Here is a 26,558-nt window from a genome sequence, read left to right on the forward strand (position 1 = left end):
TCTATATAAAATTATATATTAAAATTGATACATGGATAGTGGGCATAACTAGTGGTACACGCTTATTTGCTATTTCTATAAGATAACATCCTTGAATTGTTCTTATTCCGTTTTGGAACAAACATTATGTAAAAAGCATAGACAGGTAGTGCAAACCTTTATTATGAAAATAGCCAGAGCAAGAGCTGTTTTTGTTACAGTCGCTTAGAAATAACAAAGTTAATTTATAATAATAATGCGGCATTTTTTGCATTTTTAGCAACACACATAATCGTAATCTATTGAAAAAGAGATATGGCTCACACCACCACGTCCCTAATTTACACTTTATCTCAAAATAATAGGTTTAATCTGAATGCACTGTATGTGCTAACGTCCTTTAATCTAAGTTGATATTTATGATCTTAATTGGTCAATTGTTTTTTTATAGCAATGATACAATTGTGAATGACAAACTGGAATTTTAGTGACAAAATATCTTGTAAATATTAGTGCAAAACCAGCATATAAGATGTTTCTGCCTTATACCAGTAGTATTAAACGCTAATGTTTTGATATAAAGTTTACAGACGGCGATAGACACGTAGAATAACACATAATTGAAAATTAGACGAGCTTACCTGTAAGCGAAGTCTGATTATAATTTTATGAATGGTGATCTGAAATATAATTGAGAATTACCATGTAGTATCCTTCTTCCCACTCGTCGGCATCGCGATTGTTTAGCCTTTTAAAAACAAAAATGTTCAAAGACCACTGACACTGCGTATGACAGTGACACTATATTGACAGCTACCTCACTTAATTTAGAGTCTATCATTTCCAACTTAGTCTCCTTGATAATATGCATGCTGTCTATATCTAGGAGACTCTTTTGTTCTTATTGTTGCAGTATGGGTTTTGATTTTGGGAGGGTGGGTAATTATATTTCAGATCACCATTCATAAAATTATAATCAGACTTCGCTTACAGGTAAGCTCGTCTAATTTTCAATTTTATTTCATGGTGATCTGAAATATAATTGAGAATTACCATGTAGATGTTTAGAGACAACTGCAACAATGGAACATGTAATTAAATTAAAGATTTATTACCATACATATATATTATTATATGGATTAAATTACATTGCTGAATATTTATTCGTTCTGCATCATATGGATGAGATGTTGTGAAATCCATAGTGCTTAGTGAGATTTATTCTCAATCATAATATATATATATATATATATATATATATATATATATATATATACAATATGAAAATATCATATTAATAAGAAAATTTTCTCTTAATTAGGTATAATTATAAAATATACATAATTATTAGGATTGCTAACTGAATATTTACTCTTACTGTAAATATGAATGAAATGTTCTGAAACACATAGTACTAAGTGAGATTCCCTCTGAATTAGATGAAATAATATTCAGTGCAATAATAATGCAATATTTTTCTCTAAATATATTATTACTAATTTAGTCAACTTAGTAATTTAGTCAGTATTAATGATTATTCACCTTGGGAGCGCGAAAAAGAAGTGAGGTAGCTGTCAATATAGTGTCACTGTCATACGCAGTGTCAGTGGTCTTTGAACTTTTTTGTTTTTAAAAGGCTAAACAATCGCGATGCCGACGAGTGGGAAGAAGGATACTACATGGTAATTCTCAATTATATTTCAGATCACCATGAAATAAAATGTACAACTATAATCCATTTAGAATGAATTTCAGCTTCCGTGGGCAACCAGCTACATGCTTATGTGCTATTACGATTACATAAAAGGTAATTTGGAAACCATGAAGGTTCAATTGAATTGCATAATTATACAAACAGGTCGATATAAATGTCTTCATTATTATTTCAGACACAAAGATCTATTATACTACTAGAGATATTTACGAGTGTGAAGGGTGGGGCATATTTATGTTTTAATTAGGTATGAGTTCCTTGCAAAAAGCGGTCGTAACTCTTGATGCAATTATGCGCAGGGTGTTGTGGGCATTTGTTCGCAAAAACTTAAGAATTATGTTAAGAATTTAAATGCGTTTTCATGTTTTAGTAACCCTTAAAGAGCTTTCAATGTTCTTGTGTATCTATGTATAACTTGTGTTCAATAAAGCTTGTTTTTCAAATCAGCTGCATTTGTAATTGCATCGTTTAATTCTAATACCTACGCATATGTTAGATATGTGTATAAAAACTCGCCATTTTGGATTGAATTATCCATTGGTACAAGTTATAGTTTTTTTGCATATCACTTATTAGACAGCGATGAAATTTAGACTTGCTGTGGGAAAAATATTAAAACTACACCATTTCTCACACTTTTTAATTATACGACAAAATATTCTAATTTAAAACAATACATTTAATACACGAGCCAAATTAGCTGTTAACCTTTGACGTCCACAACTTACAATATTTTATTTCAAAGTAAGAATACGTAATATTACGAATTATTTTTATGTGGAAAGATTGTCACGACCTCGTTGATAAACTGTGAACCGCGAACTTTTGGTTTCGCTAACTTTATCTTAATTATCTTGTTATTTGGTCTTTTAACGGCAATTTAACTTTGATAAATCTACTTAATTAAGTTTCTCTGTAATTAGTAAAGGACAATTAACTTTGTACCTTTTTTATATTTTACTTTTTTATATTCTATATTTTAGGCTCCAAATGTTTCTAACTGCAGCATATTTATTTATGATTTAGATTTTACAGCATTGGTTTAACTGCAGAGGTTCTCAAAGATGCGTTAAAGAACACGCCTATACAACTCCAACGTAGTCCTCATTGGTAGCAACTCAACATTGATGGAACCCATTAAGTCTTCAATCCCGAGTTTAATTACAGATAGAAACATTTATCAACGGGCGGCAGCAACTTACCATCAGATGAACTGTACTGGTTTACTGCCTATTTCAAATTAAAAAAAAAACGTACTGAAATCGATATTACTTCAAACAAAAACGACACTACAATGTCACTATTTTGCTCTCTAGTTCATTATTGCAACAAGCTTGAAAGCCGGCGGGCTTTCGTTTCAATTAAAGTAATTACTTTAACAGTGACAGACAGACTGGATTCTAGCTTGTTACAATAACTAGTTGCAAATACCGTAGACTCATAACTTCATACTTGTAATGGGATTCTGACAGTTTAGACTTCTGCAGAGCTCATAATTTATGAAAGGAATATTGTATTAAGTATAAAAAATTGTACATTTATGCAAAGAAAGTTTTTGTACAAGTAGTATCACATGTATTATAATACATTATTACATTCGTTCAACATTAAAAAATAGATAAAAATGTTACATTCGAAAAATAATCTGGCCATATATTTAATTGCTCGTGACGCCATATTTGTGATTTAAAAAAGAAACTACAGGGGATTATTATGGCGGGAAACAGTACGTAAACTGAAGATGATAAGGATGATCATGAGGATACTCGTAATTGTGTAATTTCAAATATCAATTTATATTGAATTTTTAATAAACTACGTCCGAAATACTGAATATATACCAATTGACCCATTTTTTTGCATTCCTTCATCTTAATTCAAATAAAAAATATCGAGGTAAGTATAATTTTATTAATGTAGATATCCACCACCTTCGACGACCACCACTTATATATCTATAGTATCGGTTTTCTATATTATGTCAAATACAATTACTTACATTAAGTATATACCTATTTTATGACTACATACTTCACTTTAAGATCGTAATTACAAAACTGATGAGCAGCCTTGATACATTGATTGTTTAAACTGACAATATAAGGTTAATTTGTAATTGTAATTGTGTAACTGTGATTGATTGAGACTGTGATCAATAAATTATTAATAATACGTATCTCCTTACGTATTTCCCATTTTTAAACTTTTGAAAAAGTAACTTATTTTTTTTATGATAAAGTTTTAGGAACACAGATGTTCTTAGTTGTTCATATGTTCAATAGTAAAATATGACTATATGATTATAGGCCATGTATTTTAATTGTAAATCAAATATTTATCAGTCATTAAGTATTTGACAGTCAAGATCACACAAAATATATCTATGGTTGTATGTAATAATTAATTAGTGCTTTTATAATTAAGATTTAATGCTTTCATTGTCTTATTTTTACATTCTTATTGAGATTAAGATAATTTTTGATCATTACTAATAGGCATTATTAGTAAATTGTAGTAAAAGTCTAATCTAAATCTCTTCTTTGATGGGATAAAGTGTTTACCTACTCAATTGTTTTTTCTTAGAATCTTAAGCACATTGGTATACATAATTGCAGTAAACAATCATCAGTCTTATTATTATCTACATGTACATAGTAGTCAAGCAAATAAATAATAACAAATAAATTCTACGACAAAATTAGTTAAAACAAACTGGATAAACAAAGGCTTTCATTTTGTTTCTTTTACTACAACAGATATAAAATGAATTAAAGCATTTTAAAACTATAAATTAAGTCGAAGCACAAGTACGTTAAAGCATTCAGCCAAATAAATTAATTCTTACCCGCTAGTCCAAGATCCGACGACTCGGAAGATGCTTCATCACTATAAGCCGCTGAAAGCTGGTATAAAATAAGCACCAAACACACGCTAAAATTAACCACCGCCATTGCTTTGTCAATTATAATTCACTAAACTAGTTGAAATACGGCACAGTCACCATAACTGAAGTTTCAAACACCCTTCATCACCAGTCATATCACCGACCACTTCATCTTATTATATCACTGCAATTTCAATAGTATTTCGATCACAGACTATTTGAAAAACACTTAGAAACAAAGTTTCATATAACACATAGTTTTAAAGTTTACGCGAACGCATTTATTAACACGCGTTTAGGATGACGAAAAATAAAGCGACACATCCACACTCAATGCGCTCAAAGCTCACTATGATTATGATGGTGGATGGATGGATGATCCGAGCACGAGTGAGTGCGAAAGAAACATGCGTGAAGAGCAGGAAAGCGAATTGCACGCTGCGGTAGTGCTGCCGTCATGTTGCTATGCCGGTACGATATTTACGGCCCAGTATTTATTTTTATCGACGTGTGGATTGTTAATTTATAACAATGGAGTGTTGAAAAGTAAAATGGTCAAGAAAGATTAAAACATTAAGATTGTATAATAGTCTAAATGCGTATATACATAAATAGGATTTAAATGTCCAGTAACAATTTAACAACCGTAACATTTAATAATTATGTGAACATATTAATTAAAGTTCAATGATATCTTTACCAAATTATGGAACATATTACATATTATATACCTCCATTTTTATCACTAGTGTGGTAGTTGTAACTTCAGATACTTAACGTATTACGTAATGATAATGTATTATGTTTCTACTTTATCGATGAAATAATCACAAAATTCTAAGTTATATCGATTTCATGTATCGACAACTTACGCCTATATACGTGCAGCACTTATACCGATAGGCCTAAGCACTGTTGAGAGATAAAACGTAATGCAAGTCCTACTTACTTACCTTGAAATAAAGTTCAATTTAGTGGAACTATATTTTTGTCATAGAGTTGAAAATCATGTAAACGGTAGCTAGCATTCAGCGTGCATTCTTCTTCTGTTTTTGTTGTCGGTAACTTTCTACAATGCACTCTATCTATTCCTATATCAGCTATATTCTATACGACATGGCGCCTGACTTTACCTTTTTTCTTTGAGTTTTTTGAGTATAAGATAAAAATGCTCGGTTTAAAGATTATTTAGAGATAGGGATTTTTGGTTTATTATTAAGCTTGCTTTTCCAATTAGTGTATGAAGAAATTAACATTTTGATGATACGATGGTTGATTGATCGAGGAGTCTACGTTTTCATACTTACGGTTGTAGCTTCAATCTGTCGTGATATGAACGAATTTAATAATAATAATAATATTTATTCTGACAATTTGTTTTATTGATTCATAGATTTTTATTTCAAACTTAGTTAAATCCAGTTATAGACATAGGCCACTATTATCGCCGTTATTCAGACCAAATAAAACAATTTAATAAACTATAATGGTTTCTATTTTATTATTTTTTTATAATTGGTAGTACAGTACCTGGTACCTAGTCGTAGTCAATTATACGAGTAGGTATGTACATAAATTATGCTTAAAGACACGAGTTGTAGGTATGATTTTTAATACGCTTTTATTAGCTTCAGACGTATGTATGTTGGTATGTTGGTATGTTAGTATGTTAGTATGTAACGGAATCTTTGAACATGATTTTAACCCCCTTCAAAACGTCGGATTAACATGAAATTTGGCATACTTATTAAGGACCGATGACAATTCAATATTTTAAACATTCTGACCCGTTATCCTTACTAGGAGAATCAGGATCAGCGATTTTTGTTTTCCTGAGACCCGGAAGGTCTGCGTTAAGACCAATAAAGGAATCTACCAGGCGCGCCGATCACCTAACCTAACCTGACCTGACCTGACCTGACCTGACCTGACCTGACCAGACCTGACCTGACCTGACCTGACCTGACCTGACCAGACCTGACCTGACCTCAACTTCGACGCGTCCGTTGTTAATAGCATCATGAAGCGGTGTCTCATCATCCTTATTCATTCAGCACTTCAACATCTGCACCTTCCTTTAACAAGATTTCCACTATTTCATTGTTCCCATTTCTTGCTGCCAAATGTAAAGGCATATATGATTTCAGCTCATCGTCATAGTCACAACTTATATTATTAACTCGAGCTGTAAAATTAATTAAACTACTAACAGTTTTAAAATCTCTGCAGGCAGCAGCAACACAAAGAGAAGAAATTCTAGAATTATTTTTGATATTAACATCATCATGCTGTAATATTAAATCGATGATTGGACGACGTCCTTTTGAAATGGCTAGATGTAAAGCAGTTGACCGTTTTTCTCTTGAGTATTGCCATCAGCGCCTGTTTTTAAAAGATGCTCTATCATCCTTTTTCCGTGATTACTTTTATCCAAGATAGAGGACCTGGGATATGGTATAAATTATGAACATTCAACAACTCCTCTGGGATTTTCACGTTAACAATAAAAATAAACACCAATGTAAAACACCACTTCATACAGCTGTGTTAAACAAACATACAGGTGCTGATGCTGATTCGAAAGATAAACTTGATAATACGCTACGTAATAATCGTTAAAATAATCGGTAAAATAATCACTAAAAAATGAAAAATAAATAATAGTTAAAAAAACTAAAAAATACGCTTTTATAAAAAATTCGACCAAAAAATGAAAAATAAATAATAGTTTAAAAAAACTAAAAAAATACACTTTTTATAGAAAATCCAACTAAAAAATAGAAAATATTTTTTTTAAAATTTGAATTAAGAATAGTGTAAATAAGATAAAAATATTATTTATTGTAAAAAAAGCGTGGGGTGCTTTTTAAGATATTATCAAAATGATAATCCTTCTACTCAATATCTATCAATAAAATATTTATAACTATTGACACCATGCACCCCACGCTTTTTTTACAATAAATAATATTTTTATCTTATTTACACTATTCTTAATTCAAATTAAAAAAAAAATATTTTCTATTTTTTAGTTGGATTTTCTATAAAAAGTGTATTTTTTTAGTTTTTTTAAACTATTATTTATTTTTCATTTTTTGGTCGAATTTTTTATAAAAGCGTATTTTTTAGTTTTTTTAACTATTATTTATTTGCACATTGATTGCAGTAGCAGTAATAGAACTTATGCCCGTTATTAATATTCAATCTCTCTACTTCTCTCTTATCTCTACTTGGCAATTTTTGCCTATTTATAGTTGTTAAATTGCAATTATTGGTAGGAAAAATTTGGATAAGTAGATTGATAATGGACTATTGTGTCACTAGTGTCCATGGAGTTTGTCCTCCAGCATTATTATTTACACTTAATTCTGCGTTATAAAACCGTTAGTTAGGTGTTTAATTATTTTTTGCGTCCTGCATATAATTACTAAGTACCTACCATTTATTATTCCAAGTATATGGTAATCGAGTTTCCATAGAAAGTAGATTTAATCAATGTAATTAATTAGCAGTAATATGGACCCCTGGATATTCCCTTACATGGCCCAAGAAGTCCATATACGGGCTATCTTTGGATTACTGATGCCGACACTTAAGATAATTATGTCGAAGCTAAGAATAAACAAAATTCAGAAACCGCATCATACCACGGAATAAATATTAATACCATACCAACGGGTGGTTACTTATTGATTTTACATATACAATTTTTTTTCTATCATTCTGTTGATTATAAAGAAAATTTATCCATTTAATATGCACGTAATAATACCTACTAGTTAACAGAATGTATGAATAACCTATATTCTTTACTAGTATTTTGTAAATAAGAAACTCCCTTAGACTGTTTATAAATAGGTTTATACCTAGTTAACTATATGCCTCTCCCATAATCTAGACGAACCTAACGACACCTCATACGTATGTTAAAAATAAAATCCCTCTAGCCGTTTGGGCTATATAGATAAAAATGCGTGATCGCGAGCTTCATGCATAATTATTATATTTTTAGGCTTATGGGCGCTATCTGTAGGTAGTTTTTCTACATTCTACGAACCTAGGCAGTTACTAAGGGTTCCTTACTAAGGTTACCTTCCTTCCTAGGCAGGTGTAATGAGATGGACACTATTATGCTTAATCAGATATTTAAAATCATCCTTTAACTAACCGTATAATGATTTATTCGATTTAATGGCTCTTAATAGTCTTAAGCAATTTAAATTTAAAGAACGCATAGTAATATTATGGAGTTCTTCGTTTCGCAAAAAGGATATTAAAAACAAATGAATATTCAAATACATTCTGAGGACTGTACGAAGCTCGAAAGGCATACGATTTGAAATTGAAAGCGGAAAGTTTGGGAGCTTCGTAAAAAACAAAGGGATTCCAGTTGCAGACGCCCTGTTTGTTCCACTTAGGACCACGCAATACTTGTCTAACGGCCATTATAATCTATCCAATATTTTGCTCGACATTTGACAATTTTTAATACTAGAAATTGAATACTATCGTTCGAATAACCGATAGCTTTAGCGATTAGGTAGTGGTTAATGAGACAGTTAAAAGTAGCTCTGTGACTATTTCGTGGCTAATGTACTCGTATCTATGTTATATTCTGTACAGTCGCGTCGACAGACTATTGAGATTTTATCGAATAATGGAAACATGTATCTATCATTTGTGGGATTAAGTTACAGAAAGTAATGTTAAATTACCAAATAAGAAAATGGTGCTTTTTTAGGAAAATAGGTACTTGTAGTAATTTTACATTTTAAATATGTTAATAAATAAACTGTTTAATATGGTTAGACTATGTTCCAAAACTAAGTAGTTTTAGTAGATAGACTCAACGTCTTTATTCAATGATCCTACAAGTTACCCGATTAGGCGAAAGTAGCACTCCAGAGGGCTAAGTGGCACATACCCGCCTTTGTTAAACGGAATGCGCTCAATCCTAAGGTCCGTTGTTCGGCCCTTGTAGGTATATTAATGCCCTTAATGACGGACTCAAATGCGTAAACGGTTGGATTTATTGCATTCCCTCTAAATCGTTTGGATTCATTCTTTTTGTCAACTAATTGATGTTTTTGTGTGCTTAATAGCAGTGCTGATGTTAGAAATCTTAACTTTGGACACACACAGGTGAATTTTGATGTTGGTAGAGCTCTTCAGGGTACGACTCCCGACTGGCCGTCCTCACGCAGGACTCTCATCCTTTGATGCCTATATCATATATCATCATATAAGTACAATAAAATTTAATTTTTGACTGAAAGTAACGTTTCTTACTTTGTTATTCGGTTGTTCCCTCTGTATGTTCATCATGTCAAAAAGGATACACAGGTCCTTAAAAGTATAATTTCGTCAAATATTCCGATGTAGCTGATTAAAGCTCGTAGGTACCTACTTACACAATATATCCGGAAGTATGTAATGCATAGGTATACTTACCAAAGTAAAAAATATTTAAGTTCCTAATAGTCTATCTGAGGTGAACTGTGTCTAAGTACCTAAACAAAATAAAAACAATATTTTGTAGTACCTACGTGCTACAAGATACAAAAATAGATAAAGAGTTAAGTCTCTTATTGTTTTACATAACTGTAACTACTACAAAGTCTCTTAGTTGCTTTAAGACTACTATTACAAATTATTTAAGTTACTGCATGTACTTTCTTATAACAATAAAGTATTAGTAACCTAATTTAGAAGTCATTACAATAATGTTGCTATTTTGAAAAGTACCTTCTTAAGCTATTGTAAAATGTCTAGCCATTTTAAAGTAAAACAAAAGAATTCCTAAAGTTGTTTAATTATTCAACTGACTGTCTGTTTAAGCGGTTTTTTTGTGCGAGGGCCATTAAGTAAGCGATAAGGATATACTTAATAATGGACTCTTGCTTTACCTTCACTCTGTTTTTAGAAAATAAAACAAATAGTCTTTGCCTTATGGCTGTAGTTTAATATTAAGATATCATTTTAATTATTACCCAAAAACATGTGTCGTGTTTGCAAACGCCTCTAGCGGCCTTCAAATTCAAGTAAGGCCAAAATAGTCTTGAAAATTCTTCAACAATTAGTTCTACCTAATAAAGTTGATTTTATGATAAGCTATTGAGCAATAAATCTACCGATTACCTACTCACGTTACATCAACGAACGACAGAAAACTTAGCAATAAGAGAGAAATATTGAAAAAATAGCGAAATATTTTCAGAATCCACCTTCTCGCTTTGATATTTAATGGCCCAGCGCCGTTTTTGCATATTCATAATCTTTCAAAGACTCAGTCAACCTCGCTGCCTTCATGGCCCAACGGCGCCTGACTCAACACGTCTTATCTTAAGATCAACAGATAACAAAATGCCGCTAAGCAAACAATAGTTTCGGGATTTATGTTCTAAAAGCTTGGGTGGCAGTTTATTTTGAGTGTTGTTCTTCAGATAAAACTACCTTTGTTGGCTACTACGCAGATAACAGTATTTTTACTTAAGTTTTAAGTGCACTTATCTTTTTCGTTAGCTATGTTTAATGACATCCTGGTGCTTAAAGTTTTGAATTATGTTTTCAAGATATATTGTAACTTAGTTTATTTAAGGGCTCCGAACTTAGACCCGCGGCCCGCCGTGCATAACGAAAAATTAAATTGAAATCGAAGAGTAGAACCCTTTGTGGTTCGATTCCCGAGGCATCACCTCTTTCTACCGTATGTCATAATAACAGCAATAATTAGTAATTATTAATGCTGTGCTTTAGTTAGAAGGGTGTGGTAAGAAAGAAATACTTTTCTGAAGGATTCCAACTTTGTCCTCGGGGGTAGCAACGCGTCTGAGGCCGACCCCAGTTAGGAATCTAATCTTATCTAGGGTTGATTATAACTATCCTAAGGCGGCAGTAGCCACTTACCTACCATCGCGACGACTGCAAGTTACATCCATATCACAAAAAATACATTAACTTTAATAAATAAACATTATTTTCGATATTAAGTTAAGGAGACTTTAATGTAGACTTAAGAGCTCATGCTCTGCAATATGTTATCAATTTTTCATGCAGAGAATATTTTAAGATTGCATTATTAAGTAATCTTGGAGCGGCACACGTTTTCAAATTATCGGCCGAAATTATTTGCTTATTTGACCGCCGGAGCAAAAACCGGTTCTTGATCCCTTATTACATTGAACATTGTCAGAGGTCCTCAAATTTTGTTTAAATTAGAACATTAGGCTAATTCATTTTGAAAGAAGTAATATACAATGGCATTCTTCGAATCCTAACGAAAATATGCTACATATAATTTACGAAGTTACTTGCAATGAATGATGTACAAGGATAAAAAATAATTAATTTAATGCAAAAAATTATATAAGAAATTGGTATCTAATAATAAAATATTTAGGCATTAAATATAAGTACCTACATTTTATTTTCTTCTCGAATAGTAAAAACTAATATTCTCTACTATGATAAAGATATTAAAACTTGAAGATGTTTCCAAAATTCCTTCTTTGAATTTCATTAGGTACTTACATCACGATATTACGATTTTACATAAAGACAAGAAAATAAGTCTTATTTAAATGAAAGTAATTTTAAACAGGTAGACATAACCAAAGTTTGAGTACCACCATCATATCCGCAAGGCAAATTTTGATTTCCAAAACAAAAACGAGAGCCCGAACATAAAACAAACATTACTTGAGGTCTTCTTCGGAACCTTTGAGGACTTTTTTGTTTCATCGTTAAAAACTTGTTAAAGTTAATGACGTGCATATTCATAAGAATGCAATGTTTGTGTATTGATTTTTTATTAAGTTTGACTCATGTTATAATTTGTCCGTCGTCCAATCATTTTTAGGGTTCCGTATGCAAAGGGTAAAAACGGAACTTTATCACTAAGCCTCTGCTGTCTATCCGTCTATCCCGGATCTCTATTTCAAAAAACGAAATAAGTAGATAAAAACTTGAATGTTTTACAGAGTATGTATAACGGTGGCCGCTTTCACAACAAATACTAAAAATAAAAATATTTAAAAATAAATAGGGGTTACCATACTAGAAACAGCTATTGCGTTTTCCGTTTTATTCCGTTTTACAGCTATTGAACCGCAGTAGGTAAACATTTCAAAATTTCATGATACATATTAATACTCTTATGGCTGCTATGATAAGTAAAACCAAAAAAAAAATTAATGGAATAGAACCCTGGTTGTGCGTGTTCGGCTCGCACTTGGCCAGTTATTATTAAAGTTCGTTGAGATTTTTTTCTTATAACATAGAAGTAGCAGACGAGCATGCAGTCCATCTCATGGTATCATCCGTAATCAACGTCAGATAGGATTAGATATTCATACCTGAGGTCGGCCACAGATATGCCGCTACCCATAAGGACTAAGCTGGAACGCCTCGGAAAAGTATGTCCCCCTTGCCACACCCTTCAGACCAGAAGCGCAGCAGCGTTTAACACTGCTGTCATGAGGCAGAAATAGGTGTGGCGGTGGTGCCGCCGGAATCGAATCGCAAAGGATTCTTTACATTAAACATTACTCTCTACAGACACGTAAAAGGTCATAAGCGGTTCTTAAGTACTTGTATTTTTTAAAACAGAAGTAAATAAAAACATAGTATCATTCACCGTTTTGGAATTAAAATATCTATTTCATTTTTAGGTGTTATCTTAAGTATTCTCATACTAATTATCATGATTAATAATGATTTCATTGTAAGGTAAGATTTTTCGTAAGTAGTAGTAGCATCGTTGCATATACTTCGATGTTATTTTTCACAGTAGCAAGTTTTCTCGTTGTTATACTAGATTTTTCTTTTAAATAGCAATAGTTTTTATTGTTATCGGCTTGTAGCTTTCGATTGTGTTTATCATTTTAACTACATTTGTTCTAGTTTTCCTATTATTCAAGCGAGGCATCTGTATAAAGAATTTTCTTCGCGCCTAATTGAGGCCTACGGTGACCAAAGAGTTAGAGTTTATCTCGGCCAATAAATTAGAATGTCCATTTATTAAGGTAATGCTGTCAGTATCGTGAAAACTGTCACAACTCTCCTAGGTCTCCCCTATACTGTCCCTGTAGTACCGGGACCAGAATAGGGCTACGGTATCCCTTGCCTGTCGTAAGAGGCGACTAAAAGGGGCTTCCGCGATTGCGGGCGGCAAGAGTGGGAGCTCTAACCGTCCAGCAAGCGACCCCGGGAAGGACAGCGGTTTGTGTGGTCGCATATCGCTGTAATCACCAGGGGATGTGAGAGGAGCGTAAATTTCCGGGTAAAAGCCCGATAAAAGGGCATCGCGTTAGGAGGACTCCGGTTCTGATCCCGGAGTTCTCCACCAAACGCTGAGGACGGCCACCTGGGGGGTTTTAGTGCGGTTAAAAATCCCACATAACCCGGCGTCACTCCCATGGCGTCGGGTACCTTTTGAAGGTTTCCCCCTCGTCAACAAAAAAAAAAAAAGGTCTCCCCTATACTTCCACGGGGCAACGTTTTGGTTCATTTATTTTATTCATAATTAAGGGTATAGATTTCATTTATACAGTATTTAAAATCTGTGTTGTATTATGAAATAAAGTCTTTAAAACATTAAAAAAGAAGTATAGCTAGATTATTCATGTTAAATTCTCATGCCCATCCATTGCTGGCCTATTTCCACGCTTAGGTGTTCTCCTTGTCGGTATTGTAGGCTCAGTAGTAGTGGTAGTTGTTGGTGTCGTTGTAGTAGGAGTAGTAGTCGTTGTCGGTGTTGTAGTTGTTGTTGGTGTTGTAGTTGTTGTCGGTGTTGTAGTTGTTGGTGTAGTAGTTGTTGTCGGTGTAGTAGTTGTTGTCGGTGTAGTAGTTGTTGTCGGTGTAGTAGTTGTTGTCGGTGTAGTAGTTGTTGTCGGTGTAGTAGTTGTTGTCGGTGTAGTAGTTGTTGTCGGTGTAGTAGTTGTTGTCGGTGTAGTAGTTGTTGTCGGTGTAGTAGTTGTTGTTGGCGTTGTTGTAGGAGCAGGCGTTGTTGTAGGTGCAGGTGTCGTAGTAGGTTCAGGCGTTGTAGAAGGTTCAGGTGTTGTTGAAGGTTCAGGCGTTGTAGTAGGTGCAGGCGTTGTAGTCGTAGAAGGTATTGGTGTAGTAGTAGTAGTTGCCTCCGTAGTGGTCGTCGTCGGGGCGGGTGTCGTTTTAGGCGCTAATATGAGTTTCTGCATCTTCGTCGTTCTCTCTCCTTCTAGTATAATTTTCACCACACTCAATGGCATCCAGTGACCCGGTAACTGTGCTTCTACTGGGTTCGCAATGAACACCAAAGAGTCGTTCACCGTTTTTGTCCATTTAGAATAAGAACAGAGTGGCAATAGGATAAGTATTCCAAAGATCACATGTGGCAACACTGCAAAATTGTTTTCAGAATACAAGTAATGTTAAGAACATAATATACCTAGTAGGTATTTGTCGTGCAATGTAATGTATTATTGTCTAAAACACACCTTTTTCTGCCTCATAACAGCAGTGTTGAGCGCTACTGTGTTCTGGTTTGAAGTGTGTGGTAAGGGAGACATACTTTTCCGAGGCGTTCCATCTTAGTCCTCAGGGGTAGCGGCGCATCTGTGACCGACCTCAGCTAGGAATATCTAATCCTATCTGGGGTTGATTGCATACGTCCATGGGCGGCAGTAGCCACTTACCATCAGGTGGACTGTATGCTTATCTGCTACTTTTATATTATAAAAAAAAAATGTTTAGAAATATACAACAGATCCACCTGTTGGAACTTAATGGATGAAGATCAAGATCGTGCTTCTTCCAGTGAATTAATACGATTAACACTATGATAATTATGAAGTTCTAGTACTTTCTATCATGTGGCCAATCTCCCTGTTTGATTTTTAAATCTACAAGGTACTTCATATTCATTGCAGATAGGTATTTTCCATGTTTCTTGCCATATTTAACATTTCAGCCTACTTTTAAACAATGTTGATAGTGCTGTTCTATTCTGGTTTGAAAAGTGAGATAACTTTGACCTAAAGTTTATGACAAGCTATATAAAGGGCTACATCTTAGTTGCATGAGACGTAACGAATCAACTCATGTCTGTTTACGCTCCTCTCATACTTAAAGTTGGCAGATCTGGTTGTCGGGGACCATTTTACTTAGATTACTATTTTCATTAATTAAAAAAACTTACTTTGATTGCTGGCAATGTCTTATGCAAACCTGTTGCATATTTTTATAATTAAATTAAATACAAAACTCATATTTGTTTAATCCAGTAGTATTTGATTTACCCATTCATCAAGACGAACGAAAATTGTTCATTTGAGTTCAAGAACAAACGAAATTAAGCGTACAATTTATAGCCAATAATTTTGATTAATAATTAAATTTTGATGTTATGGAAATCCAGATGAGTTATATGAACTCATCTGGATTTTCTTTTACGTACGTTTTTACGTACGTAGTTTTTCTGCGTAACAGATTTTTAGCCGGTAATGTTAATGTTAGCTTGTTAATGTTGTTGAAAGATCGTAATGGCACACGAGGCGTTCCATTCTTAGTTTTTTTAATTGAAATGCATCTGGCCGACACAAGGTTAGGAGACACCTATCACATTTACCACGATGTAACTATGAATCTACTCAGGAGGTGCGCTTGGGTCCATCGCAATCCTTGTGTAACAAACTAACAAGAGTTTTATAAATCATAGTATTAAGCGCTGTTAAGCATATGTAGCCAACCTCAGACAATTTTAACTTCAAACACATTTTATATTCAAACCATTAAAATAATCAAATTATAACTGACACTTCCCAGATAGTGTTGCCATTACCTTTTATGCCATTTATGCAATAGTAGGTTTACTGTAGATATGCTAAATTATGTATACTCTGGCGTAGTATGTGATGTAGGTGATTTATAAGGTGGTAAAACCCTTTGTGGTTTAACTCCAGAGGCACCACCGCCTAATAATAGTTTAGTTCAGTGAGTGTAAGGTTGACATAGGTACATATCCGTTACATTTCAACTTAGTATCCGGGGTAGACGCATTTGTGACCGACATCAGGTAGGACACAGTCTTATCTGGGGTTGATTATAGATGTTTATGGATAGCAGTAGTTTACCATCAGGAGGATTGGATGCCATCAGTTAGACCATCAGGTTGACTTCAGGTGGTGACTCAATATCATAAAAAGTTAAATAGTAGAGTTGTACAAGATTTAAGCAGTGTCCTAGGTTCTTAAAGTACCATTATAACGTAAAGTATTTCAAAATTCATACGCTTTTTTGGAATCTCTACTTCAAAACGTGTTTACTACTATTACCTATTATTACCTATTAACAATTCACTTATCCTAAGTATTTTCACATAATTTTAATTTAAGTAGGTATTGCTAGTGCGTCCTATTTCAATTCCATTGTTCTGGATTTTCCAACATCATAGTCGTGGTCCGAGATTTTAACAAAGAAATCGAATGTAGCCAAGTAACCCATTGTGGCTCGACTCCGGCGGCACCATCGCCACACCTATTTCTGCCTCATAACAGCAGTGTTAAGCGCTCTGTGTTCTGGTTTGAAGGATGTGATAAGGGAGACATACTTTTCCAAGGCATTCCAGCTTAGTCCCCAGGGGTAGCGGCGCGTCTGTTGCCGACCTCAGGTAGGATTATACAATCCTATCTGGGGTTGATTACAGCTGTCCGTGGGCACCAGTAGTCACTTACTGTAAGATGGACTGCATGCTCGTCTGCTACTCCTATATTATTAAAAAGACACTCACTTCTTACAAAGAAGATTCAGCTGTTAACATAATTCTCAAAATATGGTGGCTTATTATTATGTTTCCTTGTAAATAAACCTTTTATTAACAAATACATACTTTAAAGTTTTTCTCGATTTTAGACTACTAATAATCAAAATTGGTTTAGTCGAGCTTAATCTTAAAAACACGACAGTTTTATTCTTTTTTTGTATATTTTAATTAAACTAACTATGTAAGTGTAATAAAACTTAAATCGGGTTTAATATTATGATAATTAGGTAATGTTTTCGTGACCGTCGTCAGGTTTAAGGGGTCGTTTTGGTCCTCTTTTCGTAGTTGTTGTTGGCTCGGTTGTCGTTGTAGTAGTTGTTGTTGGCTCGGTTGTGGTCGTTGTAGTTGTTGGTTCTGTCGTGGTTTCGGGTGGCTGAGTAGTGATTTCAGGCGGCTCAGTTGTGGTTTCGGGCGGCTCAGTTGTGGTTTCGGGCGGCTCAGTTGTGGTTTCGGGCGGTTCAGTTGAGGTTTCGGGCGGTTCAGTTGTGGTTTCGGGCGGTTCAGTCTTGGTTTGAGGCGGCTCTGTTGTGGTTTCGGGCGGCTCAGTTGTGGTTTCGGGCAGCTCAGTTGTGGTTTCGGGTGGCTGAGTGGCGGTTTCGGGTGCTTGAGTTGTTGTGGGTGGTAATGTAGTCTCAGGTGGTGAAGTTTCAGGTACTGGAGTCGTTTTTGTAGTCACGGGTGGCCGAGTCGTTTCTGTGGTAGTCCTACGAACTGTAACCTTGGGACTTGGCATGGTCATAATTAATTTACTTCGCGTAGACTTGTCAAGAATAACTTTGATTATGCTTAATGGGACCCAGTGGCCAGGCATATTAGCTTCTACTGGGTTAGCTATGAACAGTAGAGGATCATTCTGTCTTGCATAGGTATACATAGCCATGGTCAGTGTAAGCGCTTCGTATATATGTAGCATCACTGAAAATTAAATTGTATATTATTATAGCACTACTCTCAAGACTTGATTCATAGCTAGTAGTTACATCCGCCTGTGACAACACTAGCGGACCAAGTGGGGAGGAAGGGAGAGGCGTTGCTGGGGCGGTTCGAATAGAAACCTTCTCTATAAAAACTTAAGTCGTTTTTTAAATATAATTCTTTATAATATAGAAGTAGCAGACTAGCATGCAGTGCACCTGAAACTTAGTGAATACTGCCGTCAATGTACATCTGTTATCTACCACAGATAAGATTATATTTCTACCTGACGTCTGCCATGATTGCGCTGCCACCCCTGAGGGCTAAACTGGAATGCCTCGGCTGATATGTACTTAAAGTTACACTAAGTTTCATGGTAGGTGGTTAAGCGATGTTATAATTTAATTATCTCTTATACCAACATTATTTTTATATAGATATCTATAATACACTCACTTCCAGCCTCGTGTCCTTCAACGCATTTTGTATCCAATTATTTTTCATAAATAAGTAATTTTCCTAGTTCCAACGCACATTGTTTTAGTTATGGCAAAATAATAAATAGTTGCACTGGGAAGGGAAATTGGGCGAGACGTTTTCAATAAAACCTGTCGTTGGCACTACTCATCGTGGCTTTAACTGTTTGCGAATTAATTGAGTTCTATTCAAGACCATTAAATTAATTGTATAATGAAGATAAGAATAATATTAAATTAGGAATAAAAATTCTTTGCATCATTTCGCTACCAATATTTGAATTGAAGTAGTGTGTACCACCCATCCCGCAAACGATGCGTGCATATGCAAGATCACTCCAAAATGGAGCATCATCAGAGTAAGTTTACTACAGTCAACTTTAAAGAGGTTTAAAATATACTATCTATATAAACAACGTTTCGTAAAAAAGATTTTTTAATCCTAACTTAATAGGTATCATTCTTATCTCCATTCATAGAAACAATTTAATGGTCTTGAATAGAACGCAATTAATTCGCAAACAGTTAAAGCCACGATGAGTAGTGCCAACGGCAGGTTTTATTGAAAGCGTCTCGTTCAATTTCCCTTCGCTGACCAACTATTTATTATTTTGCGATAACTAAGTACAATAATGTGAGTTGGAAATATGGAATTTACTTATCCATGACAAATAATTGGACACAAAATGCGTTGAAGGACACGAGGCTACAAGTGAGTGTATCATAGAAATATAAAAAATAATGTTGGTATATAAGATAATTAAATACCAAACATTTGACCACTTATCATGAGACTTATCTAACCTGTTTAAGTTTTTTTTATCGATAAAGTTTTTATGCTATTCATATTACTATAAGTAATCATATTTTGATCATGTATTAAGTTTTAATATAAAGTATACGCGAAAAAAGCCGCGTACAGAACATAGGTACGATATAAAATATAAAAAAAACCCTACTAAAAATTCGTATTTCCATCTCTCAACTCTATTGTGAGCTCATTGTCAAAAAATAAAGAATTGGACTCTTTAAAACTAACCAAATGAGCCCAAGCTTCAACCAGCTGCTATAGTAACAGTAGGAAGTAACCCTTTAAGAGTACCTACCACTAACTACCTTCTACCTCAGATCAGATCTATGGCACGAAATTTATGCATAAGAATCGGAGTTACACTTGTAAATTTTAAAATCGACGCGACAGTAAAGTTAAAATTTATTAAAAGAAGTGCCGTACTATTATACAATTTAATTTTCAGGGATGCTACATATATACGAAGCGCTTACACTGACCATGGCTTTGTATACCTATGCAAGACAGAATGATCCTCTACTGTTCATAGCTAACCCAGTAGAAGCTAATATGCCTGGTCACTGGGTCCCATTAAGCATAATCAAAGTTATTCTTGACAAGTCTACGAGAAATAAATTAATTATGACCATGCCAAGTCCCAAGGTAACAGTTCGTAGGACCACAGAAGCGACTCGGTCACCTGAAACTACAAAAACGACTCCAATACCTGACACTTCACCTCCTGTGACTACATTACCATCCACAACAACTCAAGCACCCGTAATCGCCACTCAGCCACCCGAAACCACAACTGAGCCGCCCGAAACCACAACTGAGCCGCCCGAAACTACAACTGAACCGCCCGAAACCACAACTGAACCGCCTGACACTACAACTGAACCGCCCGAAACCACAACTGAGCCTCCCGAAACCACAACTGTACCGCCCGAAACCACAACTGAACCGCCCGAAACCACAACTGAACCGCCCGAAACCACAACTGAACCGCCCGAAACCACAACTGAACCACCTGAAACCACAACTGAACCGCCTGAAACTACAACTGAGCCGCCCGAAACCAAAACTGAGCCGTCCGAAACCACGACTGAGCCAACAACAACTACGAAGAAACGACCATTGCGACCTGCTAAACCTGATGACGGTCACGAAAACCTTCCCTAATAAATTATAATATTAAAACCTACTTAACTTATTATATTTGGATTTTTAGTTTAATTTACATAAAATAAAGTTATAAAAGTGTCGTGTTTTTAACTTTAAGCTCGTACACCTACTTTTATTATTGGTGGTTAGAAACCAACAAAAACTAAATATAAACTAAATAAATAATTGTTAATAAAAGATTTATATACACAAAAAATAAAAAGCAAGCCGCCGTATTTAGAGAATTATGTAAACATTTGAATCGTCTGTGATGGAAGTGAGAGTATAGTTATAAAATATTTCACATAGGTAACCCAGTGTTGCTCCCAGAGAACATGAATATAATCAGTCAAAAAGGCGACAAGCAGTCCTTGTTGCCAATAGTGTGTTACTACTTCTGAATACCATATACGCCTTGGTTCCTATTCCACTGAAGGAAGCAGCAACATGAGTGGGCTCAAAATCGAATGAAATAAGCTGAATCTCTCAAGAACATTTACTCAAACAACCATACATAAATAACAACAATAGATAATTCAGTCTTTGGTTCAGTTTTCTCTAGCGAAGTCGAGGTCGGTTATGAAGTCGTCTTGTGCAAAGACGTTGTCCAGATCGACGTATAGCTGTTGCTGGGCGGTCAGTTTATCCACTATCTGGGCAAAAGTGGGTCTTTCGTGGGGATCGTCAGCCCAGCACTCCAGCATTAGTTTGTAGAGGCGGGGGGAAGCCCGCGCGGGCTTTGGCAGACGACCACCGTCTGTGAGGAACTGAGGAACTTCGGGGTTGCTCAGCTCGGCGTACGGGAAGCCGCCTGGAATGTAAAAAATGACGAATGAAGACATGAATATACAATAGATTATAACTACTACCATCACATCGTGAAGTATTTGTCAGTATAGGTAAATAGTCATTAATTTATGCCTTCCTCGACCAAATTGGGAGTGGAGTCGCGTAGCAGTATATTATGACTCTGCTTGACCAATGTGAAGACATTTCCTTCTTAAGTTAAAAGCTCCCCCCTGAACCTTTTTTATCCCTGTCGTGGGCTGGTTTTCAGAACTGGGAAGCATACTCAACCACCACAAACCACTGTCGGTTTCGGAAAGAAATATTACAATATTATTCTTGGTTCATAAAAATACATAAATTAATTCATAAACGTACCTAAGGTAGCAATTTCCCACAGCAAGACCGCAAACGCCCAAACATCGCTAGCATTGCAGTACTGTGAGTGGAATATGGCCTCCGGGGCCAGCCACCGGAGGGGTACCGGGCGAGCCCTCGTGTGCACGTACACTCCCGACCTCGAGAGACCGAAGTCCGCCACCTTGAGGACGCCAGCGCCATCTACCAGGATGTTACGAGCGGCCAGGTCCCTGGAATTTGTGAAACAACGTTTTTTAATACACAGTTAATATTTTGCCAATTTCTGTCATATGGTGGCAATAAGAAAAATTAAAAAACCGCGCAAATAAGTCAAAATTCCATTTATTGACAAATTTTGTTGCAAATCAAAATATCTGGCGTAGTTTTTATAAGTATAAACACCTACATTCATCACAGGAAGCAAATATTTGCTTGAATATGTACCTACATAAATATATTTTCCGCATAGTGCCATTATAATACAAATCGTAAAAAATAATAGCGATCCACTTATTTATAATATAAGAGTAGCAGACGAGCATGCAGTCCATCTGGTGGTAAATGGCTACTGCCACCCATGGACATCTGTAAGCAACTCGAGATAGGATTAGATAATCCTACCTGAGGCCATATGCACCGCTACCCCTGAGGACTAAGCTAGAACGCCTCAAAAAAGTATGTCTCCCTTACCACACCCTTCTAAACGGAACACAGCTGCGCCTAACACTGCTGTTGTTAGGCAGAAATAGGTGTGGCGGTGGTGCCGCCGGAGTCGAGTTCTACCACATTCAAGGTATATTTTGCTTATGCAAAATATATAATTGACACTGTAGAAGTTATAGTAATCCCATAAACCCTTTGTTTGTTGCTGCAAGTAATCCGGTGAGGCAGTAATTTATATCAAGAACTTAGATCATAGTCTTAAATCAAAGTTTATGAGTATTTGTGTTTGTGTCATGAAAATAATGTGGAAAATGTTTATACCTAGTTCTTATCGGATTTACTTTAAAAGTGGGACGTTAATAACCTAATTTATTGTCTACGTATTACACGTAACTGAATTAATTACAAAATTTAGGGATCCAAATAATTTTCGAGAGCGTCTGTCTAGAATTGGGTTATCGAAACAGTTGATCGAGCCCTCAGGCATTCAGAATATTTGACTGGCGACCGTAATTATTTAAATAACTTATCAAAATTTATTTTGGCAGAGCCAAAACATCTGTTACTGACACTAAATTAATTGTTTTAAATCACATTATCCCTCATAATTTTGTTGTAGTAGAATATAACTTGCTACGAAGAAAATATCTTGTCGTTTGAAGGTGTACCTTTGGACAACGTTTCAACGATGAAATTCGTTTGCTTGAGTCGTTTTAGAATATCGGTGTAATATTATGGATTTTCTCGATTTCCGTCGCCTAGCAACCGTTGCTAGGTTGTTATCAGTTAGAGACGAGGCTTTTTTCCCAGCCGTCGCTTTTGTAGCATTATCTGATAGGTAAGTAAACTATAAAGACTTTGAAGGGTTTTAGATAAAAGGAGAAAAGTTTGGAAATCGTTTCGTTTGGAAAATAATTAAATTATATTTTTTAGGGGGCAACCTAATTTTTGAGGTAAAAATTGAAGTAACGTTTATAAAGTTAAGCATTTACGGCTTACGTAGGTAGGTTATTAGTTATTTATTAAACTCATAGATAAGTAAAGATCACTCTTAACAAGAAAATGTAACCAGTTTTGACAATTGAAATTGTCACTATCATCTATTTTCGTGTTTGAAAAATATTTAAAAAATGTGGTTTTTAGATCTTTTACGAATGAAACGATATTTATCTGCACTTTTTCTTCGGTTTCATGTCTTAACTGCGCATGTTGGCATTGTTCCGCGTAAATTACACCATGACAGCCATTAAATGGCTGACAGAAAAGTCAGCCGTTTAAGCCATTTAATGGCTTCCTTCAATTACAAGGTGGTGGGATATCTATACTTATCTATGATTAAAATACATATGTTCACCTCGTCCAAATGCAACAATTTCGCTTAATAAATCGTACATGCGTAGAATATGCGTTATGTTACTATTTTATTCTTTTGTAAGCATAATGCAAACAAAATATAAATAAGATTATCTTGGATTGCTGTAATTGGCACGGTAGGTAATTGTTCTTTTACTATGGTTTCTTAAGAATTGATTTAATTTAGTTAATTGAAAACAATTTTGACAAGGTGAAAATTTAAACTCAATACTGAATAATGTGAATGTTTATTACATCAAGACCGTACTTTCCCTCATAGGAATTTGAAGATCTAACAGTCTAGATGTAACATAGTTGTAAACAGAGTAAAGTGCGATGTTACAAAGCGCCTACTAAAAATATTAGCAATATGCAGATAGCAGCTATTTTATTTTACTTATGTTACAGGAACTATGTACGAGTATTTTTTTCTCCCTCTCGTAAGACTGAAGGTTGACTGGAGAAGACTGGACACTAAGTCAATATTAAGTTGGTTTCGGGGTATTAACTCTATTATATTTTTTTCATATTATGTGAAGGGTACCTTCAAACTTTATCATACTCTTAAAAAAAGACACAACAAGATTCTTTATTAAAATTGATTTCAGAGGCGTTGTTTCTTTTGAGAACTAATTCGGACGCTTCACATATTTTCAAATTAAACATTGCCGTTACAAAATATTAAATTACAACTTTAATTTAAACGTAAGCAACGCCGTCTTCAAATCTAATATTAAAACGTAAATTATGTGATACGATAAACCATTTCATTTTAATTAACCTTACAAATTGGGACATGTGGAGGCAAATTAGGTGTGTTTACACTGTTTAATGTTGTATGTAGAGACAAAGTGGGGTGTAGAGTGTCGTTTGGGTGTAATTAAATTTGAAAGGAATTTTAGATCACGGGATTTATCTCGGGAAGGTAATGTGGAGCTGGTTACGTGTCAGCTATTAGAGTATATACACGTAGGAAACCTTAAATAGAAATATTATGTGTTATGTGGTAGATGTTGACTAATATACCAATATTTTATCTAAAACTGTAATAGTTCAAAGGTTGAAGTCGGTCCATAAGTGACATGGGTCCACTACAACGTACCAATCTTCATCATCGCATTCCTAAAGTTTTATGATATGGGTCTTTTCAAAAAGGTGCCAAAAGAGCTCTCCTTCATGACGACCATTGAGTTTACTACAAATGGCCCGTTTGCCTTATAGCTAGTTTTAAATATTAAAAAAAATAATCAACGGAGAAATATGGAGGGTACAGGCCTCCCTTAGTTGTGGGATTCTTATAAGCTTATAGCCATACGTATCAAGCAAATATATAGAACAGATTTTGACGACTTACGTTACATGTAGCGAAGCGGTCATCACTCCGGTCTGACACGAATTGGGTCCCGGATTCGACCCCCGGCCAGACAGATATCGAAATGACGAACTTAGATTTCTGTTGTGTCTGGATATTTGTGGATTCATCTTTGTGTGCCCACAGCACACACGATACATAAAACCTTAATGTGTGGCTATGTGTACAAAACCTTTTCATTTATAAGCGTAAACATCAACTCGCTTAATAAGATTACTAAGTACCGATGTACTTAATTTATTACGTCTATCCAATTGTTGATGTAAGTTGCCCCGGGCAGGATAAAAATAAACTTAGCGGAGCTACCGATCCGGGTCGCCGTGTGGGTTCGTGGAAAATTCCCCAGAATTCCCGGTACAGCCTCGAGATTTCCGCTCGCTTCGTGTTTTCTTTGGCGACATAATTATGTGGTTTCAATTATTATTACAACTTTTCGTATCGGTGGTTCATGTTGATCGTAAATGGAGTAGAAAAATGCGTAAGGTGGAAAGAGAGGGAAGGTACCACCGCCACAACTGTTAGCTAGAGTAGTAGTTCTTGCTTTTCTGTGGAAGGGTGTGAATATCAGTTTACTTATATGAGGCAATTGTCTTGTCCTTAAGAGTGGCTGGCCGGCTGGCTCTATGATGGGCTTTCGTGGTTTTAGCTTATTATCAGCTGAACTGCAAGCTCATATACTACTGCTCCAATTTTATAAAAAATACTCGGCTCGTAAGTGGGCTAGTGTTGCGGCTATTTCTAGTTATAGAGATATTCACGTGGCGTTTATGTACAGGCAGACACTTACAAAAAACATACCTACATATTATATGCGCGACGGATTGATAACCTGTCTTCTTTCAGAAGTCGGCCCAGACCAAGAACAAATATTCAAACTACCCAGATATTTATATAGATTCTCAATAGTTAAGTTAGCTTTTATTATACCTACTGCCGTTTCAATTAATATTCTTATTATTTTAAAATAATATTAAACCATGGGTTATTTTTCTCTTTAAGGATTTGGCCGGGCTAAGAGGATATCTTGATACCCGGATAATCTTGTACCCACTGTGTTGACAAAGCCGTAGGATTGGAAAAAGCGCCTATTATTTTGAGCATAGATATAGTACGTCTTACCTTTGTGGTGTTTCAAAACTCACATATCATAATATACTTAAGTATATACTCTCATACCAGGGCCATGTTTACGAAATGGGTAAGGATTATTTGGGTGTCGAGGTGACCTTCTTTTCCCGGGCAAAATATCAAGGGGATGAAGACTCCGAGTAGTTAATCTTTATATATACAGGGTGTCCCGTAAGTA

General features: G+C 35.1%; 4 protein-coding genes across 4 annotated transcripts in view; 1 reads left to right on the forward strand and 3 right to left on the reverse strand.

The window, feature by feature from the left end:
• The window catches only part of LOC140757301 (BMP and activin membrane-bound inhibitor homolog), a 103,213-nt gene extending 98,265 nt beyond the window's left edge, over window positions 1-4,948 (reverse strand). The window contains exon 1 of the mRNA XM_073092941.1: window positions 4,539-4,948. Coding sequence (XP_072949042.1) covers window positions 4,539-4,644 — 106 coding nt within the window. The 5' untranslated portion in view covers window positions 4,645-4,948. The remainder of the gene's footprint in view (window positions 1-4,538) is intronic.
• Window positions 4,949-14,040: 9,092 nt separating this feature from the next.
• LOC140756983 (uncharacterized) lies at window positions 14,041-18,253 on the reverse strand. Its single transcript, XM_073092530.1, has 2 exons — window positions 17,617-18,253; window positions 14,041-14,952 (listed from the first exon to the last, which is right to left on the reverse strand). Exons 1-2 carry the CDS (start codon window positions 18,251-18,253, stop codon window positions 14,198-14,200), a joined length of 1,392 nt encoding a protein of 463 aa, XP_072948631.1. The 3' UTR covers window positions 14,041-14,197.
• Window positions 18,254-20,055: 1,802 nt separating this feature from the next.
• Window positions 20,056-20,736, forward strand: LOC140756992 (uncharacterized). Its single transcript, XM_073092541.1, has one exon. It carries the CDS (start codon window positions 20,056-20,058, stop codon window positions 20,734-20,736), a length of 681 nt encoding a protein of 226 aa, XP_072948642.1.
• Window positions 20,737-21,196: 460 nt separating this feature from the next.
• Window positions 21,197-26,558, reverse strand: part of LOC140756999 (fibroblast growth factor receptor 4) — a 125,094-nt gene continuing 119,732 nt past the window's right edge. The window contains exons 13-14 of the mRNA XM_073092551.1: window positions 21,883-22,094; window positions 21,197-21,529 (exon numbers count right to left, since the gene is read on the reverse strand). Of these exons, the coding sequence (XP_072948652.1) occupies window positions 21,267-21,529; window positions 21,883-22,094 (475 nt within the window). The 3' untranslated portion in view covers window positions 21,197-21,266. The remainder of the gene's footprint in view (window positions 21,530-21,882; window positions 22,095-26,558) is intronic.

The sequence above is a fragment of the Epargyreus clarus genome, unplaced genomic scaffold (assembly GCF_041222505.1).
Source record: "Epargyreus clarus isolate Ecla_fem2 unplaced genomic scaffold, WU_Ecla_fem_2.2 ptg000004l, whole genome shotgun sequence".
Lineage (NCBI taxonomy): Eukaryota > Metazoa > Arthropoda > Insecta > Lepidoptera > Hesperiidae > Epargyreus > Epargyreus clarus.

What these genes read in the sequence shown, in the direction of transcription:
- LOC140756983 (XM_073092530.1), bottom strand. Translation starts at nt 18,253, where the DNA reads ATGGCTATGTATACCTATGCAAGACAGAATGATCCTCTACTGTTCATA. An exon ending in ACCCCTTAAACCTGACGACG is followed by an intron (nt 14,953 to 17,616) that starts GTCACGAAAACA and finishes ACAATTTTGCAG; the next exon opens with TGTTGCCACATGTGATCTTT.
- LOC140756992 (XM_073092541.1), top strand. Translation starts at nt 20,056, where the DNA reads ATGGCTTTGTATACCTATGCAAGACAGAATGATCCTCTACTGTTCATA.